General features: G+C 37.0%; 2 protein-coding genes across 7 annotated transcripts; both read left to right on the forward strand.

The window, feature by feature from the left end:
• Positions 1–244: 244 nt before the first annotated feature.
• LOC120354220 lies at positions 245–19096 on the forward strand. Of its 6 annotated transcripts, none has more exons than XM_039441010.1 (8): positions 245–407; positions 981–1082; positions 2700–2897; positions 6149–6298; positions 10706–10888; positions 13384–13463; positions 17676–18244; positions 18377–19096. In XM_039441010.1, the coding sequence occupies exons 1-8, from the start codon at positions 399–401 to the stop codon at positions 18952–18954; spliced, it is 1869 nt and encodes a 622-aa protein (XP_039296944.1). In that variant the 5' UTR covers positions 245–398; the 3' UTR covers positions 18955–19096. The 6 variants fall into 6 exon arrangements, with proteins under 6 accessions (XP_039296944.1, XP_039296941.1, XP_039296940.1 ...); XM_039441007.1 differs by adding an exon at positions 15069–15137 and having other exon boundaries at positions 13384–13394; positions 17676–19096; XM_039441006.1 differs by having other exon boundaries at positions 17676–19096.
• Positions 19097–22022: 2926 nt separating this feature from the next.
• LOC120354298 (circumsporozoite protein-like) lies at positions 22023–25101 on the forward strand. Its single transcript, XM_039441208.1, has 2 exons — positions 22023–22697; positions 23233–25101. The coding sequence occupies exons 1-2, from the start codon at positions 22023–22025 to the stop codon at positions 23980–23982; spliced, it is 1425 nt and encodes a 474-aa protein (XP_039297142.1). The 3' UTR covers positions 23983–25101.
• Positions 25102–25510: the final 409 nt, after the last annotated feature.

The raw sequence follows: 25510 nt of genomic DNA on the forward strand, positions 1-25510 counted from the left end.
TTGACAGTGTATAAAATATAATTAATTAATGCAGAGAATCGGCATCGCTATTCTCCTATCTTTATCCTCTGTCATTATAACGTGGACCTCACTATAATCAAAATTTACCATTATAACGTGAACCTCACTATAGCGACATTAGCGGCAAAAACGTGAAACTCAATGTTTCACTCCAAGCACCTCTATGCATCTACTTGACTCGTCTACGCTAACAGGGAATTGCCATTGTGATCACGTGATCTTTCTTCAAATTAAAAATGTTATTGTGGTCTTCTTCCATGTTGTTTTGGTTATAATTAATAAGTAACATGAAATTCCTTGTTTTAAGTTGTTGCTAATTATTTAAACTATGAAAAATGTTAATTATAATCTTTGAGTGAATAATAACATGTGTGAAAATGGTTTCTGTAAGTATTCTGCGCTTTGCTTGTCTTGTGTTCAGAGATGTCCCTACCAACTAGAATTAATATTTATTTATAAATATTCAAATAATTATATAAAAATATATAAAAAATAATAAACATACATATTTTCTAATTCGGAGTTATTTGTTTTTTTTCTAATTTGTACCTTCAAATAAAATTGTAATCAAGAATCTTGAAAAATCATAACCTAGAATTTATTTTGTTTATTTTTAGTATCTAAACAGTACCGTATTTTGTCTAATGCCACTGAATGTTCCCTTCAAAATTATTTAATTATCTATTTTTTATTTATCACTTCTGATTAACATTGAATTCATTTTTTCTAGTTGGAAGATAATTAAAAATTTGAGCATCAAGTACCCTACCTCAATTTTTAAGTTAATTTACATGTTAGGTTATTATTCCAAAAGTTAAAAAGTAAACTCTTCCTTTGAACAAATTTAATGTAAAACGTTAACAATAGTTTGACAATTTTGAAAATCAGGTGGAATTTTTCGACATTTTATCCATAGTTTGTTTTTAATTGAAACGGGATTTATTCATTTTTCCTTTCAGGTTTGCGATTCGGAATTCGATGATGAAATTCAAGCTATCAAAATCACCGATCCTCTATCTTTGAACAATGAATTCGAAAATGAGGACATTGAATTCAAACAGGTTCGTAAAAAACAATTTACATACTACTTCAAGTTATACTCTGCATACTCTTATATGCATGCTATATAAGTACCGGTATCAAAAGAGTATAAAGTAGCATTGCTTTCTCTTTATCCTATGTAGTAGTAGCAACTCAGGACCCCTTTGGTTCACTCTTCCTCCGTCTCAAGGCTCAGGAAACCCGCAAGGGTCGGTCCAGAGGCTGGCGGCTGTTAAATTTGTCGGCTTCGTGGGGCAGCTAAAAACATGCATCCTTTATCCTATAGTGAGGTCCAAGTTATAATGGCAGTAGAGAAAGATATGAGAACAACGTTGTCGATTCTCTGTCAATGCCTTCTGTAGACGGTAGCTAATACAGGTTTATTAATCTAACTGACTCACTCACTCACTCGCATAACTAAAAATCTACCGGACCAAAAACGTTCAAATTTGGTAGGTATGTTCAGTTGGCCCTTTAAGGGTTTAAGGTTCGTCTTTTAGCATGTATATTCTTCTTCTCCCAATCTCTTAATTATAATTGAAATTTCCATATCATATGTTACTATAGAACTATAATCTAGATAGAGTACCTCTTCGAAACAGTTGTTAACTGGCAACTAAATTAATAATTTTGTCAGGTTGGCATTAAGTTGAGTTGACTTTGTTAGGTTGGCACCAAGTTGAAGATTTAAATGCATTTATCGCGGAAAAATTGATTGGGCACTGCTACTTCAATCCTGGGAATATTATGTTACTAGCCGTCAGGCTCGCTTCGCTCGCCATATCCGTTTAGCCAGACGTTTAGTCTGATAAAAATGCTCAAATGAAAAATGCGGGCGAGCGAAGCGAGCCTGCTGATCTCATTCTTGGACGATCCAGTCGGTGGTCCAGACGGACTGGCTAGACGGATATCGAGAGCGAAGCGAGCCTGACGGCTAGTGTAATATATATTAACTGTCTATTCTCGTTTAAAATAATCAAATGTATTTTATTAAGCAAGAAATTATATTTCTTAATAATTTCATAAAGATGAAGATGAAATATTTTTTAATTAATTATTATTAATTCTACATTGTTAAAAGACGATCTGTGCAACAGAGCAAAGGAGAAAGAGATAGTGCTATTCGTTTTGTTGAATGATAGACAAGGATAGCATACCATTGATAATCAGACACTGCCATTATAACGTGGACCTCACTATAGTCTTCCAGTTTACAGTTGAATAAAATCTAAATTGCTTGATTGGGAAACAGTGATGCTGGTTTCAATAATAACTTTTGGAAAAAGGACCATATTATTCGGGACTGAAGCTCTTCAATTGTCTACCTGAAAGAATACGGTTATGTGGTAGTCATAGGCTTTTCTTGTCTTCAATTACTAATGTACTTGTGGAAGCGTGTCCCTATACAATGGAGGAATGTTGTGGTGCCTTCATACTTTGAGTTGATACAGATGCATACACTTTGCATAGAAAAATGTTCATGACATGTTACATGCCACTTGAGCTCTGCTCAGATTTGTGGCTTCACGTAACAAATTACAATAATAATAATAATAATAACGCTGATCGTTTAAAGTGAATCTAATTTTAGTGAATTATTTGTTCTATTATAAGAAAAAAATGTATTCTATTTTCAGGAGGAACTGGACATTCCAACACATGTGTGGTCTGAAGAAGAGTACGATGAAGAAGAAGAGGAAGAGGATAACATAGAAGAGGAAGAGGAAAACGTAGAAGAGGAAGAAGCGGTAGAAGAGAAGGAGGAGGAGGAGGATAGAGGAGAAGAAAGAGAACAAAATGTTGATAAAACAAAAGAGCCTTCAAACGAAAATAATGTAAGTAAAATAGTTATTTGTGCAACTAGTGCACAAAGGGACAGTTAGCTGCACCGAATAATGGTTTGTTGAGTGCAGCAGAGGAACTTTGCGCACGTATTTCACATTAAATTTTTCCTACAGTTACCATTGAATATGAAAAGTGGGTAATTATTGGGAAAATTCCCTGAAATCTATCAAATGTTTTTCTGTGTAATTTTATTATTAATAAAAACCTTAATTTATTGTCAAATTGAATAATGTAGTAGTAAATGAATGAAGGCGGCTGTGTGCTGAATGTGGTGGCTGTCGCTGTCATCCACTGCCTTCATATTATTATAACGTGCACCACAACACTATACCACAGTTACCAACTTTATTTTGATTTTGCTGCACTGTTGCTCCATATAACCTACTAAGTATTTTGCGTTGCCATGTTGCAAATCTGGAGTGCAGAAAAGAATTTTCCTGCACTAGAGCGGAAAAGTGATTCTTTGCGTTTTGTAATCAGTGCAGGAATGGCCACTTTTCAAGGTAACTGTAGGAAATAGTTATTTGTGCAACTAGTGCGCAAAGTGACAGTTTGCTGCACCGAAAGAAACGTTTACGTTTGGTTTGTTGAGTGCAGCAGAGGAACTTTGCGCACGTATTTCACATTAAATTTTTCCCACAGTTACCATTGAATATGAAAAGTGGGTAATTATGGGTGAAATTGCCTGAAATGCATCAAATGTTTGTGTTTGTGATGCTGTTATTAATAAAAACCTTAATTTATTTTAAATAGAATGTAGTATGTTGTGTGTTTGAATGGCGGGGGGGGGCGGCTGTCATCCACTGTTGTCCACCACCTCAAGAATCTTATAACGTGCTAGACCCACAGTCACTGTTACCAACTTAATTTTGATTTTGCTGCGGAAAGTGATTCTTTGTGGCCTGCAATCAGTGCAGAAATGGTCACTTTTCAGGGTACCCATCTGTAGGAAAAATATATTTCAATTCAGTTGTTGGTTGAGGACGCAGGTGGGTAGGTGTGCTAAGCTGACGAAAGCATGGGGGGGGATACACCTCTGACCCTGTGGTCAAATTCAATCAATGAAACACATGATATTTATTTCATTCATTAATTCATTTGTTAATGTTAATGATATGTGAGTGTCCACAACACTCATATCATGGAGGTCTGACTGAAGTAAATGCTGCTGGAGAAGAGGCTTGTCAGTGGCTCCAAAACTTACTTGAGTCTATTTGTATTTAAAGAAATTGAGTGTAAAATTATTATTGACCATGTCCTATGAATGCATATGCATTATATATAACTCAGTTTGGGTTAAAGAAAGGAGACGGGGCCGCGCTACCTGTACACTGGGCTATTGTTCCAAAAAGGTTCATCCTCCAACTGTGGACTATCACACTCTACTGTCCTCTGAATCCGCTTCATTACCCTCATTAGTGGCCGGAGTGGCCCCGTCTGCTTTCTTGAAGGCAGTCTTAGCTGGTAGGGACTCATCTATTACTTTCCACCTTACCTGTTACTTGTATTCTTACTTTATTATTGCATTTAGATCAGTGTTCAAGTACTTGTTATTCAATTATTTCTAATTGTTCATTTTGATGAAACTCAACTTGCTCACAAGCTGTATACAGACTGACTTGAGTTACATACAATTCGTGGTTACACACCTCGTGCGCTATTCATCAGCTGATGATCTGTCTATATAATGTATTCGGTCTCATCATATACACTGAATATGATAGGACGTAAGGATAAGTATAAAAGAACGTAATCTTTTTAAAAATATAAAAAACTAGCAGGTAACCCGTGCTTCGCAAGGATCTATTTTAAAACTTGACGTAATGAAATCCAGAAGAATTGAAAATAGGCCTATAAGAATCCTCGGTTGATTAAGAATTTATAAGCAGCATTTCAAGTAAATCAGTCCAGTAGTTCAGACGTGATGATGCGTCAAACATAATTTTCCTATCCTCTACACGTGTGTGTACGTCTTTAAGCCAGTTCTTTCCTCTATTATAGTATAGAAGATGATAGATAGATGGATATATCATCCATTTATCTATCAGCTTCTATACTATAATAAAGGAAATGAATGAGAATAAATTTTGAAAGGTTTGAGATATCGATGTGCGGTTTTCACCATACCTTTTCTCGGGAAACCCTGTATCGGAATCATGTATCATATGACTACCTTTCAATTAAAAAAAGAACTTGTATTCAAAATGGTGGAAAAAATTTGGGTGCGACGGAAAACCTGTTTTTATCATTCGAAAAGGATCCCCAAACCCCTATCTTCTAATTTCCCTTTTAAGAGAAATGTTCTGCTGCTTCCTTACAACAAGTGAAAGCATGACAAATAATTGAAAACTTGACAAACTGAAAACTTGATGTAATCAAATATTGAAGAATTTAAAATAGGTTTATAACCATCCTCGGTTAAGCAAGAATCTATATGCAAAATTTCAAGTTAATCAGTCCAGTAGTTCAGACGTGATGATGCGTCAAACATAATAATTTTCCTATACTACTTTACACCTGTATACGTGTATAATCCAGTCCTTTAATATAATGAATTTTCTTAATTCCGACCATATGATTTGGTGATTTTTTATGAAATTGTATGTACTATTAATGAAGTTTGAACATTAATTCTGAAAAATCTAGAAGGAAAATTGAAATTTGAGCTTCCAGGTGCACGAGATTGATATTTTTAGAATCTATGTTCAAAATTAGGAGATCTAAATCATTCCCGTTTTTCCGGTATGCAATCCACAAGTTGACATGTTTTGATGCGAACAAACGAACACACGAACAAACACAACCCTACTCTCTCTTATTATATAGATAATACGTTCTTAGTTTGACTAAATTTGTACTTATAATCGATAGTAATGTGTGTGTCTATCCAATCAATGTAGGCTACCACTGGTTTACTGCTGAAAATGCCTTTAAGTAATCAGACTGGGCCACCAATTTATTCCTCGGAGTGGAATCCTTAACAATAGACCACGAAAATGTCGAAACAATAGGCGACCACTGAAGGGTCACTAGAACCTCTACCTGTTCATCGATTGCTTTCGGCGGCCCTGTCTCCTTTCTTTTACCCCTCAGGTTTTTTCAATGCAAATTTATTTGAATATTTATTCTTTCACACTAAAATATTATCATTAGTTTTCAAGGCAGTGTTCACATTATAATAGGACCTCTATGATATGAATAATTCTTGTCAGCTTTGTTTTGAAATTATTGTTGCTTTCAGGATGTGATTGACATATCCGATGATGATAATGATGAGGCAGATACACGCAATAAAGGATTTACTCTTAATGATCTATTGGCAGAGTCTGTTGAGAAAAAACCAAAGAACTTGAAACAGTCGATTCAAAAAGACATCACAGAACTAGACAAGGTAAGTCAATTAGTTAGCCATTCATTCTTAACTATGCAGTAATTACCATATAGAGAAGAGATAGCATAAGAGAAGATATGGTATAGGGCGTTCATGTTGCAAATGTGACTGTTGAGATGATACTGTATCATATTGTCTCGATACTGTATCATTTATTGTGATTTATGCCATGGTGAAGGACCTTTATGTTGCAAATGTGACTGTTGAGATGATACTGTATCATATTGTCTCGATACTGTATCATTTATTGTGATTTATGCCATGGTGAAGGACCTTTATGTTGCAAATGTGACTGTTGAGATGATACTGTATCATATTGTCTCGATACTGTATCATTTATTGTGATTTATGCCATGGTGAAGGACCTTTATGTTGCAAATGTGACTGTTGAGATGATACTGTATCATATTGTCTCGATACTGTATCATTTATTGTGATTTATGCCATGGTGAAGGACCTTTATGTTGCAAATGTGACTGTTGAGATGATACTGTATCATATTGTCTCGATACTGTATCATTTATTGTGATTTATGCCATGGTGAAGGACCTTTATGTTGCAAATGTGACTGTTGAGATGATACTGTATCATATTGTCTCGATACTGTATCATTTATTGTGATTTATGCCATGGTGAAGGACCTTTATGTTGCAAATGTGACTGTTGAGATGATACTGTATCATATTGTCTCGATACTGTATCATTTATTGTGATTTATGCCATGGTGAAGGACCTTATGTTGCAAATGTGACTGTTGAGATGATACTGTATCATATTGTCTCGATACTGTATCATTATTGTGATTTATGCCATGGTGAAGGACCTTTATGTTGCAAATGTGACTGTTGAGATGATACTGTATCATATTGTCTCGATACTGTATCATTTATTGTGATTTATGCCATGGTGAAGGACCTTTATGTTGCAAATGTGACTGTAGGAAAAACTTAATGTGAAATACGTGCGCAAAGTTCCTCTGCTGCACTCAACAAACCATTCCGCCCTCGCCTACGGCTCGGGCGTAAACGTTTCTTTCGGTGCAGCAAACTGTCACTTTGCGCACTAGTTGCACAAATAACTATAGTCTCATCATGTACACTGAATATGATAGGACGTAAGGATAAGTATAAAAGAACGTAATCTTTATAAAAATATAAAAAATATTACGTTCTTAGTTTGACTAAATTTGTACTTATAATGTATAGTAATGTGTGTGTTTATCCAATCACTGTAGGCTACCACTGGTTTACAGCTGAAAATGCCTTTAAGTAATCGGACTGGGCCACCAATTTATTCCTCGGAGTGAAATCCTTAACAATAGACCACGAAAATGTCGAAACAATAGGCGACCACTGAAGGGTCACTACAACTTCTACCTGTTCATCCATTGCTTTCTGCGGCCCTGTCTCCTTTCTTTCACCCCTCAGGTTTTTTCAATGCAAATTTATTTGAATATTTATTCTTTCACACTAAAATATTATCATTAGTTTTCAAGGCAGTGTTCACATTATAATAGGACTTCTGTGATATGAATAATTCTTGTCAGCTTTCTTTTGAAATTATTTTTGTTTTCAGGATGTGATTGACATATCCGATGATGATAATGATGAGGCAGATACACGCAATAAAGGATTTACTCTTAGTGATCTATTGGCAGAGTCTGTTGAGAAAAAACACAAGAACTTGAAACAGTCGATTCAAAAAGACATCACAGAACTAGACAAGGTAAGTCAATTAGTTAGCCATTCATTCTTAACTATGCAGTAATTACCATATAGAGAAAAGATAGCATAAGAGAAGATATGGTATAGGGCGTTCATGTTGCAAATGTGACTGTTGAGATGATACTGTATCATATTGTCTCGATACTGTATCATTTATTGTGATTTATGCCATGGTGAAGGACCTTTATGTTGCAAATGTGACTGTTGAGATGATACTGTATCATATTGTCTCGATACTGTATCATTGGTGAAGGACCTTTATGTTGCAAATGTGACTGTTAACTGAAGCCGATAGTCCTATAGTGAGGTCCACGTTATAATGGCAGTGGAGAAAGATAGAAGAAAAACGTTGCCAAGTCTCTCCATTTTGCCACTGACTGTGGACTGTGTCTAATATCATAATTTTCAAGTTGATCATTATTTGACAATTTTAAGTGATTAGTGAGTGTTATTTCGTTATTCAATTTGGTTTGTAAATAATTTAAATTAGAACTCTTTTGTTTTCAAATGTTTGAACAGAAATTTGAACCTGAATTCAAGTGTATGGAACATAACTTACTTTCTGGACTATTTATAGTGTATAAATCAAAAATATCGGTCCCCGAGCTTCGCTCGTTATTTATTTATTGATAAACAGAGCACAATTCTTCAAAATGATTGGGGAAGGACAAACAGGCACAGCCCAAAACTGCTTCTTTCCCGAATTTTGATTTATACACTATAAATGGTCCAGAAAGTAGGTTATGTTCCATACACTTGAATTCAGGTTCAATTTTCTGTTCAAACATTTGAAAACAAAAAAGTTCTAATTTAAAATTATTTACAAACCAAATTGAATAATAAATTAACACTCAATAATCACTAAAAATTGTCAAATAATGATCAACTTTGAAAATTATCATATACTCTAGTTCAGGAGGATTATCATGTTAACAAATCAGATTATGTTGATCAAGTCGATTAAATTGTCTAGCTAGATAGAATTTCTCGCTGATTGATTATGATTACACAGCTGGTAATAATTCTCTCTCTTTCTCTTTTGGTAGAGAGTTAGTGGGGAGGATATTTTTAATATTCTTTCCGAAGAATGGACATTGATATGTCCAAAGCTCCGCCAATTTATGTAGATGCATAACAATATAATATCTATAGTTATTATATTACAAATTACTTTTTCATATCATATACAGTTCAATAATTATTTTCTTAGTCTATATTATGTAAATTCATCTATAATTTTGCTGTATTGTAAGCTATTGTATATAAGTGTATAAGCCAGTATATATTGTAATCTACATAAATAAAGTACTCAATCAATCAATCAATCTCCCACACAGGCACACGCATCTTCTGTTATCGACAAAAGACGAAATCTGTTCTTCCAAGGATGAATAATAATTATCCTCTTAATGTCCTTCAGAGAGTTTTTCCAGGGATGAGACCTAGTGCAATCGAATATCCATATTATAAACCTACTATGCTCTGAATTTCGTGAGAATTGTTCGAGCCGTTTTCGAGATCCGGTGAAATACAAACATATAAACATCCAAACATATAAACAGAAATTGATTGAACATCAAAACATATAAACAGAAATTGATTGAACATCCAAACATATAAACAGAAATTGGTCGTTTAATAGTATAGGATTCGGGAAGAAACAGTTTTGGGCTGTGCGTGTTAGTCCTTCCCCAATCATTTTAAAGAATTGTGTTCGGTTTATCAAAAGTCAATAAATAAATAACGAGCGAAGCTCGGTGCCCCAATATTGTTTGTTAATCTATGTTGTAATTGTTCTGCTGCCAGCTACTTTTTACTTTCCTTGCCCTACTACCATAGGTAAGGAAAGTATTGCTTTCCGAAAAAAATTAAGGTACCCCAATTTCAAGTTTTCTATACGTTTCAAGGTCCCCTGAGTCCAAAAACATGATTTTTGGGTATTGGTCTGTATGTGTGTGTGTGTGTGTGTGTGTGGTGTGTGTGTGTGTGTGTGTGTATGAGTGTATGTGCGTCTCTGTACACGATATCTCATCTCCCAATTAACGGAATGACTCGAAATTTGGAACTTGAGATCCTTACAATATAAGGATCCGACACGAACAATTTCGATCAAATGCCATTCAAGATGGCGGCTAAAATGGCAAAAATGTTGTCAAAAACAGGGTTTTTCGCGATTTTCTCGAAAACGGCTCCAACGATTTTGATCAAAGTTATACCTTAAATAGTCATCGATAAGCTCTATCAACTGCCACAAGTCCCATATCTGTAAAAATTTCAGGAGCTTCGCCCCATCAATGCAGATAGATTCCCAATTATCAGGCTTCAGATATAATTGAAACGAAAAAAATCAAGTGGAGTAGATTGAGCATGAAAATCTCTACAATTAATGTTCAGTAACATTTTCACCTAAAATTGAAAATAAGCTTTAAATTCGAGAAAATGTGATTATTCAATTGCAAATTATTGTTGATTCTATTAAATCATTCACTATGAAGAGATAGCAGACCTCATGTGTGTCTCCAGCGTTATTGCCCTGTCACCAGCTGGCTCAAATCTTTGAATAGTAGACTTGAGATGCGCGGGAACACTAGCGTCAAATGATCAATTTTCATAACGGCAAGGAAAGTTGTGTGAGTGCGCCACACCAGATTTTATTTCAACTTGTATATTGCAATTGTTTCAGAGGTTAGACATTGTCGATAGAACTCGAAGCGATGATAAAAATGTAAATGGTGAATTCAACCACTTCAAACTGGTGCCATCCGAGTCAGCTGAATTAGCGTCAAAAACAACTGGAAAAAATAATAGAAAAAAGAGCACTAAAATGGTCGTCTGTTTGAGTGAGCCGCACGAAAATAGTCCGAAGGTAATTTGAATGATTGAGGCACAAAAGCCGGTTAAATTTTAACCGTGGTTAATTTCACGAGAACCAATCAGAGAAGGCCTTTTTGATAAGATCGCTTCTCTGATTGGTTCTCATAGGATTAATCATGTATAAAATTTAACCAGCTTTTGTGCAACCGGCACTGAGTATTTTCTCATCCCCATGCACCCATAGACTTTACCAATTCGATATAATGGCACGATATAATTTTAAATAAGGTCCACGTTATAATGTCAGTATTTGATTAACATTGTTACATTGGTGTTGCTATCCTTGTCTATCATTCCACAAAGCAGATAGCGAATGTATCAAATCATAGTGTTGTGTATCAAGTTGAGATGATACTGTATCATATTGTGTTGATACTGTATCATGTTGTGGTTGTTCTTGTTCCATAGTGAAGTCCACATTATGATGGCAGCATCTGATTAACATTGGTGTTGCTATCCTTGTCTATCATTCCACAAAGCAGATAGCGAATGTATCAAATCATAGTGTTGTGTATCATGTTGAGATGATACTGTATCATATTGTGTTGATACTGTATCATGTTGTGGTTGTTCTTGTTCCATAGTGAGAAGTCCACATTATGATGGCAGCATCTGATTGACATTGGTGTTGCTATCCTCGTCTATCATTCCACAAAGCAGATAGCGAATGTATCAAATCATAGTGTTGTGTATCAAGTTGAGATGATACTGTATCATATTGTGTTGATACTGTATCATGTTGTGGTTGTTCTTGTTCCGTAGTGAAGTCCACATTATGATGGCAGCATCTGATTAACATTGGTGTTGCTATCCTCGTCTATCATTCCACAAAGCAGATAGCGAATGTATCAAATCATAGTGTTGTGTATCAAGTTGAGATGATACTGTATCATATTGTGTTGATACTGTATCATGTTGTGGTTGTTCTTGTTTCATAGTGAAGTCCACATTATGATGGCAGCATCTGATTGACATTGGTGTTGCTATCCTCGTCTATCATTCCACAAAGCAGATAGCGAATGTATCAAATCATAGTGTTGTGTATCAAGTTGAGATGATACTGTATCATATTGTGTTGATACTGTATCATGTTGTGGTTGTTCTTGTTCCATAGTGAAGTCCACATTATGATGGCAGCATCTGATTGACATTGGTGTTGCTATCCTCGTCTATCATTCCACAAAGCAGATAGCGAATGTATCAAATCATAGTGTGTGTATCAAGTTGAGATGATACTGTATCATATTGTGTTGATACTGTATCATGTTGTGGTTGTTCTTGTTCCATAGTGAAGTCCACATTATGATGGCAGCATCTGATTGACATTGGTGTTGCTATCCTCGTCTATCATTCCACAAAGCAGATAGCGAATGTATCAAATCATAGTGTTGTGTATCAAGTTGAGATGATACTGTATCATATGTGTTGATACTGTATCATGTTGTGGTTGTTCTTGTTCCATAGTGAAGTCCACATTATGATGGCAGCATCTGATTAACATTGGTGTTGCTATCCTCGTCTATCATTCCACAAAGCAGATAGCGCTATCCTTTTCTAGCTGCACAAAGTTGCCAGATCGGATACACAACACATAATTTGATACAAAACTCGCAAACTTTGAATGAATTCTAAAAAAATATGACATATCTTCTTATGCCATCTTTTCTGTATGATTTCACTATAGTGGCATCGAGTCAGCTGACTGGCAGCATTAGTTGAATATAGAAGGCATTGGTTTTGTTTTATAGAGAATGTTACCATTTTAAAGTTAATCCCACTGTATATTGTGTTCATCTATACTATAACTAGTAGTTCTGTGAACAGTAGACCTCACGCAGTATTCTCATCCACAAGAGTACCTGATTGAAACTATAGACCTTATGGAAATACAGCAATAGACTGGCTTCTCCACACATCTGTGTAATCACTTGTCAGCTGATTTATGATGAATAATTCTATAATCTGATTTTTACTCTAATATTGGCTTATGAAGGAGGCTCCTTTTTCCTTTTATATTATCCTTGAAATGCAAAATTTCCAAAAACCTTGTATATACGTCGACGCGCAATTAAAAAAGGAACATACCTGTCAAATTTCATGAAAATCTATTACCGCGTTTCGCCGTAAATGCGCAACATATAAACATTAAGAGAAATGCCAAACCGTCGACTTGAATCTTAGACCTCACTTCGCTCGGTCGATAAAGGAAAGAACTAGCTTGTACACGTAGGTGATATGAAATTCACGAATGACGCATCATCACGTCTCAACTACTCAACTGATTAACTTGACATTTTGCATATAGATTCTCAATTAACCGAGGATAGAGTTATAGGCCTATTATAAATTCTTCAAGGTTTCTTTGGGTCAAGTTTTCAGTTTGTCAAATTTTTATTGGACCATTGCGGTGCACGGGTAGCTATTAGCTTAAATTTTAGTATGAGTTGTGAATAAATAAATAATTTTTTTCCAATAAATTATTTGCAGAAGAGGAAGAGGAAGAAGCAGCACCAACCATCACAAGCTTTACCGGATTTGAAATTCCCCTGCAACAAGTGTAGAAAAAGGTGAGATGATACTGTATCATATTGTGTTGATACTGTATCATGTTGGGTTGTTCTTGTTCCATAGTGAAGTCCACATTATGATGGCAGCATCTGATTGACATTGGTGTTGCTATCCTCGTCTATCATTCCACAAAGCAGATAGCGAATGTATCAAATCATAGTGTGTGTATCAAGTTGAGATGATACTGTATCATATTGTGTTGATACTGTATCATGTTGTGGTTGTTCTTGTTCCATAGTGAAGTCCACATTATGATGGCAGCATCTGATTGACATTGGTGTTGCTATCCTCGTCTATCATTCCACAAAGCAGATAGCGAATGTATCAAATCATAGTGTTGTGTATCAAGTTGAGATGATACTGTATCATATTGTGTTGATACTGTATCATGTTGTGGTTGTTCTTGTTCCATAGTGAAGTCCACATTATGATGGCAGCATCTGATTGACATTGGTGTTGCTATCCTCGTCTATCATTCCACAAAGCAGATAGCGAATGTATCAAATCATAGTGTTGTGTATCATGTTGAGATGATACTGTATCATATTGTGTTGATACTGTATCATGTTGTGGTTGTTCTTGTTCCATAGTGAGAAGTCCACATTATGATGGCAGCATCTGATCAACATTGGTGTTGCTATCCGTGTCTGTCATTCCACAAAGCAGATAGCGCTATCCTTTTCTAGCTGCACAAAGTTGCCAGATCGGATACACAACACATAATTTGATACAAAACTCGGAAACTTTGAATGAATTCTCAAAAAATATGACATATCTTCTTATGCCATCTTTTCTGTATGATTTCACTATAGTGGCATCGAGTCAGCTGACTGGCAGCATTAATTGAGTTGAATAGAAGGCATTGGTTTTGTTTTATAGAGAATGTTACCATTTTAAAGTTAATCCCACTGTATATGTGTTCATCTATACTATAACTAGTAGTTCTGTGAACAGTAGACCTCACGCAGTATTCTCATCCACAAGAGTACCTGATTGAAACTATAGACCTTATGGAAATACAGCAATAGACTGGCTTCTCCACACATCTGTGTAATCACTTGTCAGCTGATTTATGATGAATAATTCTATAGTCTGATTTTTACTCTAATATTGGCTTATGAAGGAGGCTCCTTTTTCCTTTCATATTATCCTTGATATGCAAAATTTCCAAAACCTTGTATATACGTCGACGCGCAATTAAAAAAGGAACATACCTGTCAAATTTCATGAAAATCTATTACCGCGTTTCGCCGTAAATGCGCAACATATAAACATTAAGAGAAATGCCAAACCGTCGACTTGAATCTTAGACCTCACTTCGTTCGGGCAATAAAGGAAAGAACTAGCTTATACACGTAGGTGATATGAAATTCACGAATGACTCAACTACTCAACTGATTAACTTGACATTTTGCATATAGATTCTCAATTAACCGAGGATAGTTATAGGCCTATTATAAATTCTTCAAGGTTTCTTTGGGTCAAGTTTTCAAATTTTTATTTGACCATTGCGGTGCACGGGTAGCTATTAGCTTGAATTGAATTGTGAATTGATGTGTGAATAAATAAATAATTTTTTTCCCTATGAATTATTTGCAGAAGAGGAAGAAGCAGCACCAACCATCACGAGCTTTACCGGATTTGAAATTCCCCTGCAACAAGTGTAGAAAAAGGTGAGAATACCTTATTTTCCAATTTTTCCCGACATTTTTCCAACATAATTCATTGTGTTTCTCTGTTGTGTCGTTTTTTCCTACTATAATTCCTTCATGACATTCTAATATGATGTGTGAATAACCATAAATAGTGAGGTCCACGTTATAATGGCAGTATTGATTAGCAATGTATTGCTATCCTTGTCTATCATTCCACAAAGCAGATAGCGAATGTATCAAATCATAGTGATGTGCATCAAGTTGAGATGATACTGTATCATATTGTGTTGATACTGTATCATGTTGTGGTTGTTCTTGTTCTATAGTGAGGTCCACGTTATAATGGCAGTATTGATTAGCAATGTATTGCTATCCTTGTCTATCATTCCACAAAGCGGATAGCGCTTTCCCTCTCTTTGTTCTGTTGCCAGATAGTCTTTTAACAATGTAGTATTACTAAATTAATCAGCAAAATATTTCATCTCAACCATGAAAATTCATTATTAAATTATTGTAAAGTATATGTTCTTGTTTAATAAGATATAATTGATTATATCTTAAACGAGAATGAACAGTTAATATTTCATTAATAAACCTGTATCAGCTACCGTCTGTAGAAGGCATTGACAAGACAGAGGATCGGCAACGTTTTTCTCCACTGTCATTATAACGTGAAGCTAGTGAGTAACACCATAGAGAAACAATAGCGTAAGTAGATACCCCATGGTATAGATCGTTTATGTCGCAACTTCTACTGTTATCTCAAGCCGATTACTGTTGATTATTGTCGATTTCTACTGTTTTGACCGGGTAAGAGTGTATTAACGGCACAATATGAGAGAGTAGCAGCGTCATAGAGCTTCATGGGAAAGAACTACGTGGACTATCAGCTTGAGATAACAGTATAAGTTGCGACATAAACGCCCTATACCATGGGATATCTACTTATGCTATTGTTTCTCTATGGTATCACTATAGTGATTTATTCATTCGGTTTCTGTTATGGTGTCGGCTTTTCCCACTATAATTTCTAAACAATTTTAATATGACGTTTAAGGCTGGTCACTAACTGTAGATCATGCATGCCATGCACAGTCTTTCTACATAATTAATTATTATTAAACGAAAATCCAAATATTAATTCATTGGCGTTTTGAATTTATGCAATATCCCAGTAATTTCCATCTGTAGTTATTCTACATTGTTGTGTCATCACAGCTGTGAGGCTGTGTTGTTGTTGTTAGAGTTCCAAATTTCTTCTTCGATTAATGTCGACTACTGTCTATTGTTAGTGTGTTGTTGGGAGTGTAGGAAGGGCACAGTATGAGAGACTACCAGCGTCACATAGCTTCACCAAAAACAACTACTAGGACTATCGGCTTCAGTTAACACTCACATTTGCAACATAACGGTCCTTCACCATGGCATATCACCATAAATGATACAGTATCACCACAATATGATACAGTATCAACACAATATGATACATTATCATTTCAAGTTGATACACAATCCCATAATTTGATACAAAACTTCCAAACTTTGAATGAATTCTACAAACCATGGCATGTCTTCTTGTGCTATCTTTTCTCTATGGTCCCACCATCCTATCCCTTGCACAAGTCTAGAGCGTCTGTGGGCATCACCCTCAGAATTCCATTCTGTTGTTTTAGAGCCCAACTCATCATTTCCCTCTTTAGTCATGCACAAGCCTAGAGCTCATTTGAGCATCACCCTCAGATAACAAATTGCATGTAGATACTTGATAGATGTAAAACTTTTGTTTTGAAAGCTAACCTGTTGGAAATTACTCATGCACAAGCCTATAGCTCATGAGGGCATCACCCTCAGATAAAAAATCGCATGTAGATGATGATTGATTCAAAGCTTGTGTTTGGAAAGCTAACCTGTTGGGAATTACTCATGCACAAGCCTAGAGCTCATGAGGGCATCATCCTCAGATAACAAATTGGATGTAGATACTTGATAGATATAAAACTTGTGTTTGGAAAGCTAACCTGTTGGAAATTACTCATGCACTAGCCTAGAGCTCATGAGGGCATCACCCTCAGATAACTAATTGCATGTAGATACTTGATAGATGTAAAGCTTGTGTTTGGAAAGCTAACCTGTTGGAAATTCTCATGCACAAGCCTAGAGCTCATGAGGGCATCACCCTCAGATAACTAATTGCATGTAGATACTTGATAGATGTAAAGCTTGTGTTTGGAAAGCTAACCTGTTGGAAATTCTCATGCACAAGCCGAGAGCTCATGAGGGCATCACCCTCAGATAACAAATTGCATGTCAATGCTTGATTGATATGAAGCTTGTTTTTGGAAAGCTAACTTCTGTTGGAAACTGATCATGTTGAGATTGCTGTAACCCTGATTGATTTAGATTGTCATATGACTACACCAGTCTCTACTTGGTAATTTCTATTGTGATGAGACTGCCTTGAACTGGATTGGTTTTGAGTGTCATGAGACTGTCGTAACTCTGGTTATATTTTGTATTGTGAAGAAGTCAGTGGCATAACCTTGCTTCCTTTTGCAGTTTTGCCTCCAAAAACGGACTGAGCATCCATCTGAGTTGGCATGGAGAAGAATTTTCCATCCGGTACAAGTGCATGGAGTGTGGCCGGAGCTATGAGTCTGCAAAGGAGCTAACTGATCATAAGCACCAGGTTCATGTGGACCATATGCCCATCTACGACTGTCTGATCTGTTTCCATGAGCTCTGGTCAGAGGAGTTGTTCTTTCAACATTTGCACTCAACACATTCGGATGTGTCCTACAAAGTAATGGAGCAACAGTTGACCAGCGACAGTTTTAGGTATATGGCAGTGTTGAGTGATAGGGTTGGGGTAGAAAATGGCGGGAATCATGAGCCATCAACAGAGACTCACTTGGTGTGGAAAAGCGGCTCAAGAAGACGGAGACGTAGACGCAATAAACAAATGCAGAATACTGGAGACTCTCTGGGGATTCCTGGACAGATTGGTCCTGGAGGAAGTGGTTATGGAGGATATGATGGTGTTGTGAAGGAGGCCACAGAACCCTCAATCGGGGGAGTAAAGGTTCTTGGAAAAGAACTTCTGCAGGTAAATGGCGACCCTTTGATAGGAAATCCCATGGGGTTGGCACTTCTGAGAAATAGTGTGATGCAGCAAACTAAGGAGCCTCTAATTAGGGACCCTGGAGGAACAAGTATTCTTAGAAGAGAACTTTTGTGGGAAGCTGGAGACTCTTTGATAGGAAATCCCAGGGGAATAGCACTCTCTGAGAATGGTCTGGTGCAGAAACCTGGAGATGCTTTGAATCCTGTAGTTGATTGTCAGCAAAGAACTTCAATGGAGAATCCAGGGTGGATAAAAGTTCTTGGAAAAGAACTTTTGCAGACAACTCAAGACCCTGCAATAGCAAACCCTGGAGGTATGGTAGAAAGGCAGAAAAGAATGGACCCTTGCACAAGAAGAATAGGAATATTAGGGAAAGGTGGTGCTTTTATAACAAAACGTCCAAACATAGCAAGTGAAACTCTAGTGCCTGAAAGCAGGGATGAGGAAAACCGAATGTGCATTGTTGATGTTCCATATTTGGAGGGTAGATACTTGGAAAATGTAAACATTGGCCCAAATATGCAGGGGATATATATGGAAAATGCCAACAATGTTTCAAATATGCAGGGAAGATGCATGGAAGGTGTCATAAATGTCCCAAATATGCAGGTAAGATACATGGAAGGTACCAACACATTAGTTGCAATGAACCAGTTGTCGGAAGCTGTGCCTATACAAGCAGTGCGACATATACCACTAATCAACAGCAAATGAATGCAAGTCCAAGAATTGTCAACATCCTGCAAGAAAGATCGTCAATGGATATGGATTTCGACCAGCAAAACAACCCAGCTCAATACAGACAGGTCATCAGGTGTCAACCGCCTGTAGATACTCAAATTCAGAAAGAATATGTGGTAGCTAGCAACTCTGGTTGCTCCCGAACTCAGTACCAACAGGTTATTAGGTCAACAGAACCTCAAAATCAGATCATCCACACCATTTCATTGCCTTCAAAACCTGACATGATGATGGGCAATGGTGGATCATCTGTTATGCTAATTGTCAACAACAGCACCAATGTTTCCTCTGAAGTGATCACTAGCATTCAGAACTCTGGTGAGAAATCTATCTATGTAAACAATTACAATTTGCCAACAACTGTTGAGACATCTAAACAACAACAGGTGCCATCAATCTACTGTGCACCAGCCTCACATCTCTTCAAAGAAGATGTTGCACAACCAAAGTTGCTGACAACAGTTACAAGCAACAATTACAATTTGCCAACAACTGTTGAGACATCTAAACAACAACAGGTGCCATCAATCTACTGTGCACCAGCCTCACACCTCTTCAAAGAAGATGTTGCACAACCAAAGCTGCCGAAAACAGTTACAAGCAAATGTGGTATACAGGCAGTGTTGTCTGCAGATGGCAAAAAGGTGATTGTGGGTGGTGCAGAAAAGTTTCAAAACAGTTTGAAAGTTGGCAGCACTGCAGCAGTTCAAAGCAGTTCGAAAGTGCCAGCACTGTCACCAACTGTAGCTACTTCCCAAAACAGTTCAACAGGTCATCTGGCAAAAGCAAGGGAAATTGTACCAGAAAGGGAAATTGCTTCTAATGAAAGACTGCATGCAGTTGACAAATTCTTTCCTAAATTCACAACAATCCGATATATCCCTGATTCTAGACAGGCTGGTAGCATTGTCCCCACAGCTAAAATATCCCCAGACATTCCTGATTCTAGACCAGCTGGTAGCATTGTTCCTTCAGATAGAACTTTCCCAAATATTCCTGATTCTAGACAAGCTGGTAGCATTGTTCCTTCAGATAGAACTTTCCCAAATATTCCTGATTCTAGACAAGCTGGTAGCATTTTTCCTTCAGATAGAACTTTCCCAAATATCCCTGATTCTATACAGGCTGGTAGCATTGTTCCCAGAGCCAAAATATTTCCAGGTATGCCTGATTCTAGACAAGCTGGTAGCCTTGTTCCTACAGCTAAAATATCCCCAGATATGCCTGATTCTAGACAAGTTGGTAGCCTTGTTCCTACAGCTAGAACTTTCCAAAATTTCCCTGATTCAAGCAAAGCTGGTAGGCTTGTTCCTACTGCTAGAACTTTCCCAAATATCTCTGATTCAAGCCAAGCTGGTAGCCTTGTTCCTTCATATAGAAATTCACCAAATATCCCTGAATCAAGACAGGGTAGGATTGCAGTGTCCAGCCCTGGTGCAATTAATGAGCGGGAAATGTGCAATAATGACCCAATCAGTTTCAGTCAGGACAATGATGAATCTGATCTGTTGATCACATCCACAATGTCATTGGCACCCTCTGTGCTGGAGCCGTCTCTCTGCAATCTGCCAACAGATTATCCAGTTCAAGATCAGAGAATGTCCCCACCACCTGCTGAACCAATTCAAATATTGGGTATTGACCTAAGGCCACCACCATTGGCTGAACCCATCATAACTTATAGAAGAGTCTTCCCTCAACTTGCATCCAGCACTGAACCATCTCCAGCAAAGGTTAGGAAAATTGGCAACCATGCAACATTGCCTCAAACAGTGTTATCAACTGCTGTGCTACCAAGGGTTACATCTACAGTATTGCCAAATGTGGCATCTACAGGGTTGAAAAGTGAGGAATCTGCAGGGTTGCCAAGTGTGGCATCTACACGGTTGAAAAGTGAGGTATCTACAGTGTTGCCAAGTGTGGCATCTACAGGGTTGAAAAGTGAAGGATCAGCAGGGTTGCCAAGTGTGGCATCTACAGGGATGAAAAGTGAAGGATCTACAGTGTTGCCAAGTGTGGCATCCACAGAGATGAAAAATGAGAGATCTACAGTGTTAAAAAGTGATGACTCTTCAGGGTTGAAAAGTGTAGGATCTGATTGGATGAAAAGTGAGAAATCTACAGAGTTTAAAAGTGAGGAATCTACAGTATTGTCAAGTGGAACAACTACATGGTTGAAAATTGTAGCATCCAAAGGGTTGCCTAGTGTGACATCTACAGGTTTGGCAAATATGTCATCTCCAGGGTTGAAAAGTGTAGAATCTCCAGTGTTGCCAAGTGTGGCATCTGCTGCAAGCTTGAAAAGTGTAGAATCCACAGTGTTGTCAAGTGTGGCATCTACTGAGGTGAAGAGTGTAGAACCCACAGTGTTGCCAAGTTTGGCATCTACAGGGTTAAACACCGTGGTATCCACAGTGTTGTCAAGTGTGGCATCTACAAGCTTGAAAAGTGTAGAATCCTCAGTGTTGCCAAGTTTGGCATCCATAGGGTTGAATACCGTGGTATCCACAGTGTTGCCAACTGTGGTATCTACAGGGTTTGGAAGTGTAAAATCTACAGTGTTGTCAAGTGTGGCATCTGGAGGGTCAAATAGAGAGGGACGTACTGTGTTGCCAAATGTGGTATCTACAGAGGTGGAGAGTGTAGAATCTTCAGTTTTGCCAAGTGTAGCATCTACAGTTTTGTCAAGTGTAGAATCTACAGTGTTGCCAAGTGTGGCATCTACTGGGTTGAAAATTGTAAAATCCACAGTGTTGCCAAGTACAACAACTACAGGGTTGAAAAGTGTAGAATCTACAGTGTTGCCAAGTGTAGCATCTACAGGGTTCAAAATTGTAAAATCTACAGTGTTGCCAAGTGTGACATCCACTTCTGAAGGTAACAAATCAAGTGCTTCAAGTTCGTCAATTGAGAGAACTTCCACATCTTCAAATCTGAATGTGTTCATGCCTAGAATGAATGATGATTATTATGATGATGATTACTATGATGTTGATGATCATGAGGAAGATGATGATGATGATGATGATGACAGTCATGATATGTTTCAAATCAGGCCAGCTCCTACAAGATTCCAAGTCCCCAAGAATAAAACTAGTAAGCACAAGGCTACCTCCATTTCGAATCCTAGTAAAAAACCTTCTGAAGTAATCACTAGAAGATCTATCTCTCATGTTGTGGCTAGTAGAAAGGAAACATCTCAATCAAATGATGACTCCGAAGATGACTGTATTCTGATTGAGGAAATACCAGCCAAGACACCAGATGCTCACAGTGATATGAATAATGATTCACCTTCATCAGAAGTTACAGATGATTGTGAAGTGATTGTTGAAAGGTCCAACAAGAAAGTATTCAATCACAAAAGGCAGAAAGCTCAGAATGATACAGATGGTGATGCAACTTTATCAAAAGATGATACAGATTGTGTGATGATTGAAGAGTCTCCCAAGAAAGTATTCAATCCCAAGAGGCAGAAAGTGCACAATGATACAGATGGTGATATACCTTCATCAAAAGATGATACTGATGACTGTGTGATAATTGAGGAAAGGTCTCCTAAGAAAGGGCTCAATCCCAACAGGCAGAAAGCTCAGAAAGATACAGGTGGTAATGCACCCATATCAAAAGATGATATGGATGATTGTGTAATGATTGAAGATACATCCCCTAAGAAAGTGTACAATCCCAAGAGGCAGAAAACTCATAATGATACAGTTGGTGATGCATCTTTATCAAACAATGATTTGACTGTATCAAATGTATCTAAAGATGATGCAGATGATTGTGTGATAATAAACGATAATTCAGGGGAAGTGTATATTCCTTCCAAGCGAGTATTCACTCAAAAAAATACCAAGTCCAAACTACCTCCAGGATGTAGTATTGTGTCAGTTGAAAGTTTGTTATCGAAACAACTTTGTACCTCAGAAAATGTATCAAAAAAAGGACAACTTTCTTCCCGATCATCTTCAAACAATGTTTCAAAAGCTCCTGATCCTCCAAAGTCAACGTGCAGTGTTTTGAGAAATTTGAGGAAAAAAATTTTATTGAAGGACTCAATAAATGAAGCTCCCGAGTTAGATAGAGTGAAATCCACAGAGGAAACCAAACTACATTCTAAATATTCCTGCATTGATCTCAATTCGAAGTCAAAATCTTGCAGCAAGGACAAGCAATCCTTAGAAGCCAGCAACCAAAGTTTGGGCTCTAATCATAGAGTTGGTCAAAATTCTAAAAGCAATTCCAAAGACAAATTTTCCTGCCAAAGACTCATCTGCTAATCCTATAAGTGATCCATCTGTAGAACCTGCAGACGATTCACCTTCAAATCCTGCAAAAGATACATCTGTAGATCCTGCAAAAGATACATCTGCTAATCCTGCAAGTGATCCATCTGTAGAACCTTTGGAAGCATCATCCAAAAATCCTGCAGAAGAACCATCTTCAAATTCTGCAAAAGATTCATCTGCTAGTCCTGCAGAAGATTCATCTGCCAATCCTGCCAAAGACTCATCTGCTAATCCTACAAGTGATCTATCTGTAGAACCTGCAGACGATTTACCTTCAAATCCTGCAGAAGGATCATCTGTAGATCCTGCAAAAGATACATCTGCTAATCCTGCAAGTGATCCATCTGTAGAACCTTTGGAAGCATCATCCAAAAATCCTGCAGAAGAACCATCTTCAAATTCTGCAAAAGATTCATCTGCTAGTCCTGCAGAAGATTCATCTGCCAATCCTGCCAAAGACTCATCTGATAATCCTACAAGCGATTTACCTTCAAATCCTGCAAAAGATTCATCTGCTTATCCTGCCAAAGACTCATCTGCTAATCCTACAAGTGATCCATCTGTAGAACCTGCAGAAGATTCACCTTCAAATTCTGCAAAAGATTCACCTGCTAATCCTGCCAGAGATCCATCTGTAGAACCTGTGGAATCGTCATCTGGAAATCCTGCAGAAGAACCATCTTCAATTCCCGCCAAGGATTCTCGTTAAGATGCCACAAACTATTCAACTCTGAAATCTAGGTGGGAGAAAGAAAAAATACTGGATCTATCAAGTGTGTTGAACTTATAGAGTCTTTCTGCAGCACCTCACAATATTTTGACTAGCATTGACAAGTTCCTTGAGAATTTGTGTGAGAAAAATGGTGAAAGCGATGATGATAAAGATAATGATGCAGTTGTAGAACATAGTGTAGCCATCAACAGCAGCAATGATATGCTTGATGGAAATTATGGTAATCTAGATTTAACTGGTGCTAAGGGTGGGATCAATGATGAAAGTAATGCTGGTAATGCTGAATTCCACAAACATTGTGATAGGGTTGTTGGAAATGAAGCTAAAACTAGTGATGTTTCCAAGGATTTCTCCGAAACTGTTTCAAACTATGTAAATATTGATAGACAAGGATGATAGTGATGTAGTTTTAAGTGAAGTTACTGATAATAGTTCAAAAAGTGTTGGAGGGGAAGTTAAGGCTAGCAATTGTTCTATGCTGGGGGAAGCCTGTTCAAACTTGAGTAGTTCTTTCAAAATTGTAGAAAATAGTTGTGATTTGAACAAATTTGTTGACAAACCTGAAGAACTGGTTTGAAAAATTGTTGAGTGAATGGACACTTCTGTTGAGAAATTACTTGATAAAATATAGCAGTTCTATTATATTCGCTATTTCTTGACGTTTGGTTAGACTGGTTCATCGATAGGTTAATTTTCGAAAAATGGTTGACTAGTGGATAAGGAAATAAGGTGGCTGCCCTGGTGAAATGTAAAGCTTTTTCTTGAGACTTTACCTAACCTAAGCTGCTCATCTGTATTGTGCCTTGGGTTTCAACAAACACCATTTTCCCCATAAAGTACAAAATTGTGCAATGTAGTGAAAATCTCCTCTACAAATTCAACAAAATATGAAATAATAATATTATTGTTTAGTGCCAGATCTCTTATTTGTTAGTTTAGTTGTATTGATAGCTCTTGTAAATTGTATCAGAACATTTATACTAATATTTAAAAACGTGTTTGAAGTACAATGTTTTTCACTCTGTTATTGTAAGCTACATAAATACAGTATTTATTTACTATTAATTTAATAAAATAAATTTTATTTGATACAGACTATTCAATAATTTATTGTGTTTTTTGAGGATTTTATGAGGTGTTTCTATTTGTCTGCAGTTGCAGGAATTATAACCATCTTTGAATTTTCCTCTCAATAGTTGTAATTTGAGGATAATGTATTTTTTCAGCCCAACGTTAGTAAACAGTCTACATTGATATTATGAATTGATGAATTAAATGAAGATTATCACACAGTTAGGCTCAACTCACACTTACGGGACTCAGGTGGAGAAGAGACTGGACTCTAGTGGAGAGCATATGTTTCCAAATGGTGACATCGCGGAGACTAGAATCGACTGGTCTGAGTGTCACCATTTGGAAACATATGCTCTCCACTAGAGTCCAGTCTCTTCTCCACCTGAGTCATGTAAGTGTGATTTGAGCCTTAAAGTCTGAGAGATATTAC

The sequence above is a fragment of the Nilaparvata lugens genome, chromosome 14 (genome assembly GCF_014356525.2).
Source record: "Nilaparvata lugens isolate BPH chromosome 14, ASM1435652v1, whole genome shotgun sequence".
Classification (NCBI taxonomy): domain Eukaryota; kingdom Metazoa; phylum Arthropoda; class Insecta; order Hemiptera; family Delphacidae; genus Nilaparvata; species Nilaparvata lugens.

Excerpts from the sequence above, each read along its gene's own strand:
- LOC120354220 (XM_039441006.1), top strand. Across the intron at positions 1,083-2,699 it reads AGGACATTGAATTCAAACAG|GAGGAACTGGACATTCCAAC; the intron begins GTTCGTAAAAAA and ends TTCTATTTTCAG. Across the intron at positions 10,889-13,383 it reads CGCACGAAAATAGTCCGAAG|AAGAGGAAGAGGAAGAAGCA; the intron begins GTAATTTGAATG and ends AATTATTTGCAG.
- LOC120354298 (XM_039441208.1), top strand. The coding sequence starts at position 22,023 with ATGTTTCAAATCAGGCCAGCTCCTACAAGATTCCAAGTCCCCAAGAAT. Across the intron at positions 22,698-23,232 it reads AGAAAACTCATAATGATACA|ACAAATTTTCCTGCCAAAGA; the intron begins GTTGGTGATGCA and ends GCAATTCCAAAG.